The 11,111-nt window shown below is 39.7% G+C and overlaps 2 protein-coding genes and 1 pseudogene across 2 annotated transcripts in view; 2 read left to right on the plus strand and 1 right to left on the minus strand.

The window, feature by feature from the left end:
* The window catches only part of PUS10 (pseudouridylate synthase 10), a 117,484-nt gene extending 114,041 nt beyond the window's left edge, over nt 1–3,443 (minus strand). The window contains exon 1 of the mRNA XM_006868029.1: nt 3,302–3,443. Coding sequence (XP_006868091.1) covers nt 3,302–3,427 — 126 coding nt within the window. The 5' untranslated portion in view covers nt 3,428–3,443. The remainder of the gene's footprint in view (nt 1–3,301) is intronic.
* Nucleotides 3,444–6,628: 3,185 nt separating this feature from the next.
* LOC102834067 lies at nt 6,629–8,799 on the plus strand (annotated as a pseudogene).
* A 1,017-nt stretch (nt 8,800–9,816) lies between these two features.
* Nucleotides 9,817–11,111, plus strand: part of LOC102834468 (peroxisomal membrane protein PEX13-like) — a 30,185-nt gene continuing 28,890 nt past the window's right edge. The window contains exon 1 of the mRNA XM_006868039.1: nt 9,817–9,930. Within this exon, the coding sequence (XP_006868101.1) occupies nt 9,839–9,930 (92 nt within the window). The 5' untranslated portion in view covers nt 9,817–9,838. The remainder of the gene's footprint in view (nt 9,931–11,111) is intronic.

The following is an 11,111-nucleotide window of genomic DNA, read 5'->3' on the forward strand; positions in this document are numbered from 1 at the left end:
AGGTCAAATGGGTACTGTCTGCAAGTTTGGGTGTTCTTGTGCATCTCCCCTCACTTCATATCAGCTGGACGCTTCACTCTCACCTCTAGCCCTCTGTGGTTATATCCATGTCCATGGTCTCATGTGTACCCAGGTCTCACCACACTTTGGAGCAACCAGCCAAGGCTGCAGTCTTTATGGAAGTTGACTGCCATCTCTCTTTCCCACAGAATGGCTGGCAGGTTCGAACTGCCAACCTTTTGCTACCAGGCTCCTATTGGCTTTACATGGAACTTCAAATACAATGACCTAACTCATATAATATATGTGTGAATATTATTTTAGGATTCATAAATCAGTGAAGATAAAGTTCTAAATTTGAAACAGAAAAGCTCCATTAAAAAAGGCATTCATATAGTTTGTAATTCTGTTGTGAAGTAGCTTGCCAATTTCAGCAAAAATTTCAATTCTAATTATTAAGATATAATCACACAATCATTAAAACCTCATGTTGTTGTTGTTAAGTGCTCTTGAGCCCGTTCTGACCCATAGCGACATTGTATAGGGTTTCCAAGGAATAGCTGGTGAGTTTGAAGTGACAACCTTGTGGTTCAAATCAACCTTGCTTATCCTACAGTGCCACATCAGGACTCCATAAAGCCTTATTAAGTAGGCTAAGTTAATATGAAATCTGAATTATTAAATCGATTGGAAAAGTCTATTAAGTAAAAATAATTTCAAGGAGACGATTTACCAAACAAAGGTAAACAGAGTCCACAATGCCAAAATTTGACAACTTAATTACAAATTAATTATAGGCATTAATTGAAAGAAGTCCTCTACTAAATTCTGATTTGCCTCATTCCTTTTACTCCTTGCATTAGAACATAAAAATTGGCATTTCTTTGAAACTGTATAGCTCAGACATTCCGCTTATCCAAATACTGCACCAACCAGGATCCTTCTTATCAAAATTTGACAGGTTTTTAATTCAATTGTTGAATGAATATCCTTCTGAAATTCACTCACATTGCAATTTACTGAGTATAAAAGGGGGAAAAAAATCATTCATTCAAATAAATTAAATCCATTTTATTGAGACAGTAGTGCCTATTTTATCTTCAACAGAGAAATATTCATGCTACATAGGTATATTATGACCCACACATATTATTACTTAAGGTCTACAATGTCAGCATAATATAGTACATGTATGTATATGAGGGCACACATATGTGTACACATGAATAGAATGATAAAAATTTAAGAACTTTTAGCCAAAAAATTATTTTCAAATATTTTCTATGAATTTACATAAAATGATACAACCAAAAGTTGATAACAGTCAGTCTCCTTATATAGTGGACATTTTAAATTTTGTAACATAGGTACACAATTATAAAGTGTAACATATATGGGAAAAATATGTAAAATGAGTTACACAATATCAGTCATATTGTAGTCATATTGTGCATAAATGAATATACACATATATATTAATCATCATAGCATATGTACCAAACTTTGCAGTTTTCAAAGTGTTTTCACATACTTTCTTAGCTATTGTCCTTTAAAATCCTTTGAAGTGGATGTTATCATCATTTCCACTTAAAGAGGAGAAAACTGAAGCTGGAAAGTGGTAGACTTGGGAATCAAATCCATGTCTTCTAGCTCCAGATCCTAGGCTTTGGATTCAGACAGAATGTTCAAATTCTAGCTTGTTCACTTAATAGGTGTGCAACTTTGGACAGGTTGCTTAACCCCTCTGAGCCTGTTTCTTCATCTGAAAATAGAGACAATGATAGTATGTACTTACCTAATAGGTATAAGTTTATAAAGATTATCTGAGAGCCTGACATATAAGAATGCTGGTACTATAGAATACACACTGGACTGTTAACTGCAAGGTTCGCGGTTCAAACCCACCAGTCACTCCTCAGAAACCCTATTAGCAGAGGTGGGGAACATCAGGCCCTCAGGCCATATGTTGTTGTTGTTAAGTGCCGTCAAGTCAGTTCCGACTCACAGCGACCCTGTGAGCTTAAACCACCAACCTTGCATTTTAAACCAACCCAGTGCATTAACTCACAGCACCACACCAGGATTCCATTGTGGGTATAAGGCTCTTAAAATCTTTTGGTCTGGCCCTGCCAAGGCAACAGCATTCCCAGCCATCATGTTGCTTTTGTTGTTGTTAAGTGTAGTTGAGTCGGTTCCAACTCATAGCATCCCTATATAGGGTTTCTGAGGAGCAACTAGTGGGTTTGAACTGCCAACCTTGCAGTTCACAGTCCAGTGTTGATACACAGCACCACACTAGTACATTACAGGTGAGTCAATGAAATGTTTGCCCAAATATGGTAGGCTAATTGTTAAGTTTATAACCTTGTATGGTGCAAATGATGTTATAAATTTTGGCAGAAAAAATGGTTCCCCATCCCTGCTATGGAGGGTTGTGATGAGCTGCAACAACAACAGATGAACAGTGAGTATTATTTCCAAAATAATAGAAACAACTAATTACAGAAAAATAACTGCTATTGCAAACTCATGGGTAATTGTTTAAAGTTATGGAAAAACTCAGTGTAGGAAGTCACTGGATTAGGCATGTTGGGCTTACCAACAACTCCTATTTGCCCTTTAATGTTATGTAAATTTTCCCTAAACAAAACAAAAAACCAAACCATGACCTTTGAGTCTGTTCCAATGAGCTGGAACACATTATCACAGTCTCCATCACTTGCTACACCTGCAGCTTTTAAAGGAAGTGCTTTTCTTGCACTAAAATAAGGCTTAGTAGGAACAATAACCACCTGGTTAGAGTTCCCTAAAAATTCTTCAAAAACTGCTGTTAAGGAATGGGTCTCATTAATAACTTGGGGATGGCCTATACTGCTGCTGTTATTGTTAACAGAGATGATGATGATGGGCATTTACTTATAGAGGATTCCAGATACACTAATTTCCATTTAGTTTGTAAAATACAAATGGCACTACAGCAGAGAGAGAAAAGCAAGGTACCCTAATCCATAATCTATGTCATAAAGAGTCTACAGGACAGCGTAGAACTGCCCTCACAGTGCTTCCAAGGCTGTGAACCTTTATGGAAGCAGACTGCCCCATCTTTCTCCCTTAGAACAGCTCATGGCCTTAATCGCTTGGGTAGCAGTCAAGCACTTTAACCACTCGGCCACCAGTGTTCCTTATGGATAGATATACACCCTCAAAAGTACAGGTATTCATATAAACATGCAAAGAACACATAAAAATGCAGAGAACCTTTTTAAAAAAAAAAAAACTTAACCAAAAAAACAGAAAATACCTTGTATGGAAGTTTGTAAGGTGCCTGAAAATCCACACCACAGAATCTGAAGATGCATCTTGGACAGGTACCAGTACTCAGCAACAGCCAGGCCACACACTTGTTTTCCTCAGTCAGTGGAAACATTCTGAAACATTAGAACTAAAAAGAAAAACAAAATAAGAGCAAATGAGCAGTTTTTGTGGTTTACTTTCCCAGACTAACATTCCATCCCTGTTAAGGATAAAACTAGTTTTTAATTGAGAAACACTGCAGTGCAAGCTCCGATTATGCCTCCTTCGTTATATGTATATCTTAAATATAAACTTGGAGGACATTTCTAAAGCTCAGTCAATATAAGGTTTCTAATTGTCAAGGGCTGTAGTTTAATAATCTGGATTATAATAAAGTGCAGCAATGTAACTAAATCAATCAAAAGAGATAAAAGTATTCAAGAATGGTTGTCTCTGGGAAAAAGAGTCAAGAGGGAAAGTTTTGCTTTTCAGTTTGTAATATTTGGTATAGTTTGAAAACACAGTGGTTAATTCATTAAACTTTTCCTAGTGGGTGGTGGTGGTATGCTGTCGAGTCGGTTCTGACTCATAGTGACTCTTTGTAGTTTACGAGGCTGTAAATCTTTACAGGAGCAGAAAGCCTCATCTTTCTTCTATGAAGCGGTTGGTAGATTTGAACTGCTGACTTTGCAGTTAGCAGCCCAATGCACAACTCACCTATGCTATCAGAGCTTTTTAAACTTTTCCTATTAGAAACTATAAATAAAGTTGCTAGGAAACCATAACCAAATCAATCTTCATGACCCTAATACGTGACTCAGTGGCTTCATGAAGAGGATGCAGAGGGTACAGACACCACTGTGTGACAATGTCAGTTGTCAGTAGGGAGGACACCAAAATGACTGTAAAGTGTTTTTAATTCTGTAGTGATTCAGCAGCAATTTATTATCTGGTACAAAAGTATCCCTGTCCAAGCATGCTTGGTTTTACTGCACTTTGTTCTGCTGCACATCACAGATACTGCATTTGTCACAAACTGATGGTTTGTGGCAGCCCTGCATCGAGCAGGTCTCTCAGACGCCTCATTCTGCCAACAGCTGGTGGTTACTTTATGACTCTGTGTCACATATCAGTAATTCTTACAATATTGAAAACTTTTCTTACATATTATTACATACTTAATAGGCTACTGTTTAGTGTAAGGATAACTTTTATGTGCATTGGAAAGCAAAAAAAAAAAAAAAAAAATCAATGTGACTCACATTATTGCAATATTCGCTTTACTACGGAGGCCTGGAACCAAACCTGCAATGTCTCCAAGGTCTGCCTGTAGTCAGTCATAGCAAAAGCATTTTTATAAGCAACTTACATGTATTAGTATATCTACTTTTTTTAACCTTTTGACCTGCTCTGGTCAGAACTGCCATTATTACTTCACTCAAATGACAGATCTAACATGGTTTTGTCTACATAAATACCAAGTTCATGCTGTTTTTTTCATTGCTGCTGCTGTTTTTATAGTGGCAGATTTTGTCCAATTTTCTGGCGTTCTAGCTACAATATTGTGATACTCAGTGTTTGTGAACCTGCACCATAATTTTCTTTAATGAAATAATCAATAAAGAAAAAGGAGAAAAACTTAAAAAGGTTTTTGCTCAGTTACGAATAATGTTCTAATTCAAAGTAGATTTTATGAAACAATTTTGTTGTTAAGTATTAATATAATTTAAGAAATATTGTTGTTATTGTTAAGTGCCGTCAAGTCAGTTCCAACCCACAGTGACCCTATATAGGGTTTCCGAGGAGCAGCTGGTAAGCTTGAACTACCAACCTTGCAGTTCAAACGGCTTTGCAGTCTGGCACATTAAACCACAGCGCCACATCAGGACTCCTTACATGTAAGCAATTTACAACTACTCAGATATTGATCACATTAGTCTATGATTAAAAATGGTAACACACATTACTTAGGATACTGTGAGACATGACAGTGTTTCACTACTATTCATAAGGTTTTCAGTGGCTAAACATTCGGAAGTAGTTGGCCTCTTCTTCCTAGTCTGCCTTAGTGTGGAAACTTAGTCTGTCAAACCTGTCCACCATGGATGTTCCTGCTGACATTTACAATACTGATGGCATAGCTTCCAGCCTGACAACATGCAAGTCACCACAGTATGACAGACTGGCAGACAAGTGGTCTGCCAGAAGAATAAACAATCTGTGTTGGAAGAAGTGCAGCCAGAATGTTCCTTAGAAGCCAGGATAGCCAGACTTTGTCTCTCATACTTTGGACTTATTATCAGGAGGACCAGTCCCTGGAGGACATCATGCTTGGTAAAGTGGAAGGTCATTGAAAAAGAGGAAGATACCCAACAAGATGGATTGGCACAGTGACAGCAGGAACAGGGTCAAACATAACAATGATTGTTAGGGTGGCGCAGGACTGGGCAGTTGTTTCATTCTGCTCTGCGTAAGGTTGCTGAGTTGGAACCATTCAACGGCACCTAACAACAAGGATTCTGTCTGGTCTGGCATGGGAGGAAGCCCATGGGGCGGGGGGGGGGTGACACCATGAATAACTGCACTGGATGACAACACTGAACTGAGTGGCCTGAAGAAAAGTTAGTTGTTTAAAAAAAATTGGTAATCGATCCAAAAACATCAGTTCTGCTTTGGTAAAATTTTAAGTAAATAACAACCAGCTATCCTGGTGTGGTGCTGTGGGTTAATGCGCTGGACTGAAAAGTGGGTTTGAACCACAAGGTCGGCAGTTCAACCTCACCAGTTACTCCTTGGAAACCCTATACAGGGTCGCTATGGGTCTGAGAGTACTTAACAACAACATTAGCAAAATGAAAAAAATCTGCTGCTTTTATTCACAAGTAAAAGCTTCAACTAATTAACAAACTAAAATATACAAAATATATGAAAGTAATTACTTGTCTAAAACTAGTTGCTACTTTTTGCAGTTTTTTGGGTAAAAATATAAACCGCATTTTGGAGTTTAAACAAACTCACTAAGAAAAAGTTTCTAAGTGTCTGGCCACACACCAAGAGAAGTAGATTCTTGATACAAAATAATGAGGAAGGCAGATACATATTTCTACAGAACACTTCACCATAAAATCAGCTCAGTAGCCAGCACTACAAAAATAGATTGCTTCTGGCTGGGTTTGAATTTAGACGAATATGAGTTGACAGGTAAAGGGAACGAGTAGAAAACTAGATTTATCTGGACACATCAGAGAGAAGTTTGAGATTGGTAAACACTGGTTTGGGGTGGCAAAAGTAAATGTAGGCTCCAGGTTATTTTCAAGTCTTTTGGCTGAGTACCATGGCAGTTGGTAAGAACAAGAATCTTCAAAAAGGTGGCAAGAAGAAAGTAGCTGATTCATTTTCTAAAAAAGACTAGTATGATATGAAGGCACATACCAATATATGTTCATGAAATATTGGAAAATATATTACAAGTAACAAGGACTCAAGGAACCAAATTTGCATCTGATGGCCTCAAGGGTCATGTTTTTTAAGTGAGCCATGCTGATCTGCAGAATGATGACAATGCATTTAGAAATTTCAAGCTAATAACTGGGAATATTCAGGGTAAAAACTGCTTGACCAATTTCCATGATGTATGACAAAATGTGCTCCATGGTTAAAAAATGTCAGACCATGACTGAAGCTCATGCTGATGTCAAGATTATGGATCGTTATTTGTTTCATCGGTTCTGTGTTGGTTTTACTGAAAAAAATGCAACAATCAGATTCCGAAAACATCTTACGCTTGTCACCAACTGGTCTGTGAAATCCGGAAGAGAATGATGGAAATCATGATCCAAGAGGTGCAGACAAGTGACTTGAAAGAACTGGTCAATAAATTGATTCCAGACAGCACTGGGAAGGACACTGAAAAGAATCGCCAGTCTATTTTTCCTCTCCCTGACAGGTTCATTGGGAAAGTAAAAATACTGAAGGAGCCCAAATTTGAGTTAGGAAACCTCATGAAGCTTCATGGTGCAGGCAGTAGTTCTGCAAAAGCTACTGAAGATGAGACAGGAGCTAAAGTTGAAGGAGTTGATGGATATGAGCCACCAGTTCAAGAATCTGTCAAAATTCCGACTGGTAATGATGACAAGTAAAGATCTTATTTGTGGGGAGGAAAGTACACAGAGGATGTGAAAACACCCTTTAAACAATGAAACTCTATGTAGTCAAATTATTATTGCTTACAAATGATCTGAATCCTTCCCCCAAGCCCATTCCATCTGCTAATTTAATGTTGCCTTTGAAGGAATGGGGATGCTATGTAGGACTGAACATCAGCAGTTACGTCCATCCCTGACTGCACTACCATTTCAGAACACTGTTTCTGTCTCATCCATTATTTTATCTTTTCTCCTCCTCCACAAGGATCTTGTCCACAACACACAACAACAACAACAAGGATTTTATTTAATTCAGAGCTAACTCTTAACTTAGAAAGAGAAGCAAATACACCCTCTTCCCAATAAATAAATTAATGGGTGGTTTGGTTTTGGAGGTCCTTTAAAACGACACTTTGTTGGGACTTGTTGTTAAAAAGAATATCTTGACCAAGTTGTGTTCATATCAAAACCTCAAATTGGTAAAACATTAAAAAAATTAATCATAAAATTCATCATTTTGTTGGTGTAGTTAAGTGCCATCGAGTCGGTTCAGACTCATTGCAACCCTCTATAGGGTTTCCAAGGAGCGGCTGGTGAGTTTGAATCGCAGACTTTGCAGTTCAATCTGACCTTGGGATCCAGTGCATTATTCTACAGCGCCACACCAGGATTTAGTTTCATTGAAATGTATGCTCCTTTTCCCTTGGTTTAAAGACATAAAGGTGTCATGTAAAAGTCAACAAATAACACATTACAATCGCCTGGCTATAAAAAATTCCCAAACCCACTGAGATTAAGAAACCTCCTGTTTAATTTGATGACATTTTTAAACACACATACATATTAAACAACATACCTGTGTGTGTGCTTAGTAATGGTGCGATCAAGATCATCTGCACTTAGTAACAATCTAATGACTTCTCAAGAATGTCAATATTTAAAGGAGTCAATATTTAAAGGAATGTCAATATTCAAATTTAATTGTTTCACCTTGCACAGTCCTGAAATGATAAGGTTTCTTAAAATATCAGGAGTCAATTGTTTCATATTTTATCTTTGAAAGTGAGCCCTCAGAAATGCATTCCACGCTGCAAGTGCTTTATCGTTGGCTGGTGTGGCTCTGTAGGATCAACACTGAACTGCGAACCACAAGGCAGGCAGTTCAAACCCACCAGCTGCTCCTCTGAAACCCTAGATGGAGTCGCTATGAGTCGGGAACCGACTGTTGGCACTTACCAACAGTAACAATCTTAGTTTAAAAAACTGCTTTTCCTCTACGTGTTTGTTTTATAGAATGACTCTGGAAAAAATGATTGCAACAGAACCTCCGCCCGCGTGTAAGGATTCCTACCGCAATTGAGATGATGGACTTCCTTCATAACTTCACCTCCTTGAACGATAATAGGAAAGTATCCATTGCAAAAGAAAGAGCAGGGACCACCAAAATGGACCAAACTGAGTCTCAAATCCTGAGATCTTTTAAAATCCGTTTCCATACAGAGTCAGTCATTCGTCCGATGGGGTGGGGAATGAGGATTTCAAGGGAAGAAGGTTCTCACAACTTCAATGAGTTACTGATACACTTTTAACTTTTGAAATTACCCTGAATTCTAAGAAAGTTCCCTCGAAGGTCTAACCTCGATTTTCTTTTTGCCTAGCAAGCCCTCCCCCAACACCCTACAATCAGGTCCAAAAAACTTCCCACTCACCCTCTCCCTGCTAACAAAGTCGCTTCAGCCAGAGGGAAACGATCCTGTCCACCCACACCTGCCCTGTGCCCAGTTCGGACCCGCACTTCAGACCTCCCTGCCTCACCTGCTTCCACCAAACCAGAGACCGAGATTTAACCCCTTCGGCCCCTCAGAGGGTACGGGGAAGACTAAAGCAACGCACCTATTGCGTCTAATAATTCTGTTCCCCCAGGAAACGAACGCTTTAGAACGAAAATACCGGGCCCCTTTCGCGAGGACTAAACGAAATCTCCCTTCTGTTTGAAGGAAACCTGTTAAATAACTGGGTCTTTCGGAACACTCCCCACTTGCCCAAGAATGTGGCAGCGAACGGGACCTTACTCTCGGCCTAAAAGGTTCTGGCCCTTGAGCAACGTCGGTGAAACCTGATGTCTAGGGCATAGTAGCCGCTGCCAGAAATATCGATGAGCCCTAACACACAAGCGTGGAATGGAAACTATCTAGCGCATAAAAATAAAAATATTTTCTCCCTTGGCATCCTCTCACCCTCTGGTCGCATCTGGCAAAGCACCACAACCCTTGTCCAGACTGCAGATGTGGGCGGGGTGGAGGGCTCGGCGTTCTTCCCATTGTGCCTGACGCACGCAGTGCTGGTGGACCCCGGCCTCGGTAGAGGCGTTGAGCGGGAGCCGAGTGGAGGTGAAGGAGATGGCGTCCCAGCCACCACCTCCCCCCAAACCCTGGGAAACCCGCCGAATTCCGGGGTCCGGACCGGGTCCAGGACCTGGCCCCACTTTCCAGTGAGTCCGGGATTCGTTGGGCCGCGTCTTTGGGGAACCAGAACTCGGGGACTTGGTAGGAGGCAGTTGAGGCCGTTGGGGGAGGAGGTATTCCCTCCCCCGCTCTGTAGGAGTTCCCAACTTTGAGGGAGTTGAGGTAGGGCCAGGCGCTGACTAGGTGAATTTCTTTGTTGTGGTCCCTATCTGGTGACACTCGGTTGGGATGTTTTTCGGGGAGCTCTGAGTCCCGGTGCCTAGAGGAAAGGCGAGAGGCTTTCTCCTGGTTTCTGTTGAGGAAACCTCGGCGGAGCTGCTTGATCTAGGTTAAAGTTTTAGTTTTTCTGTCTTTGGCCATAGAGGGAGGGCAGTCCCCGGCATCAATAGAGAGCAAAGTCTCGTAAACCTCTCGAGAAGTTGGTGAAAGCTCAAAAGGCCAATTTTACGCAAACTGGAAGCCAAGCCTAAACTCTTTGCGTTCTTTCCCGCGTAACTCAGCTAATGTTTCTGATTGAGATGTTATAGACGCAACTTTAAAGCAGGAGATCTTAATCTGAGACCTACAGGTAGCCTTAAGTGCAACATTTTTGTTTTGTGTATTTTTTCTTCCTGTGGCCTGTATTTTTTGTTTTGTTTTGATCTTTATTGAGTCTACAACTCACAGAATTACAGAGTTTGAAGAGTTTCATTGCTGAGTGTTTTTCGTGTTCGGTAGATCTGGATATCTATAATTCCCATAAAACCCAAAGGTCAGTGGGATTTTCCAACATGAAATTTCACAACATAGTGAAATGTATTTCTGCTGTGTTCTAAAATTTCATAAATTTTCATGTCAGTACTTCTTGAATAATATAGCTCGTTAATTTAATAATGATAGATACATAACAGGAAATCGCTTTAATTGTTCTTTTAAGCTTTGGTGACATTTTCTGCTACCTTTTTAAAAAGATTTTTCTTGTGGGTTGAGTGAAAATTTACAGGGAATATCGTCAGTTTTACATTCAACAAATCATACACCTTGTTTCATTACAATGATTGTAATCCCCTCCATGTACCATCAGTTAACAGTATTTCTCTTTATCCACTTTAGCTTTTTAAAAAACAAACAACAAAACCCACTCAGGCATATATAATAATTTACATCTCCAAAGGGCACATTCTGCAAGTCTGCTCCTGGCCACCAGCTCTTAGTCCCTCTCTTCTTA

This window comes from Chrysochloris asiatica, unplaced genomic scaffold (assembly GCF_000296735.1).
Source record: "Chrysochloris asiatica unplaced genomic scaffold, ChrAsi1.0 scaffold00114, whole genome shotgun sequence".
NCBI classification, from domain to species: Eukaryota; Metazoa; Chordata; class Mammalia; order Afrosoricida; family Chrysochloridae; genus Chrysochloris; species Chrysochloris asiatica.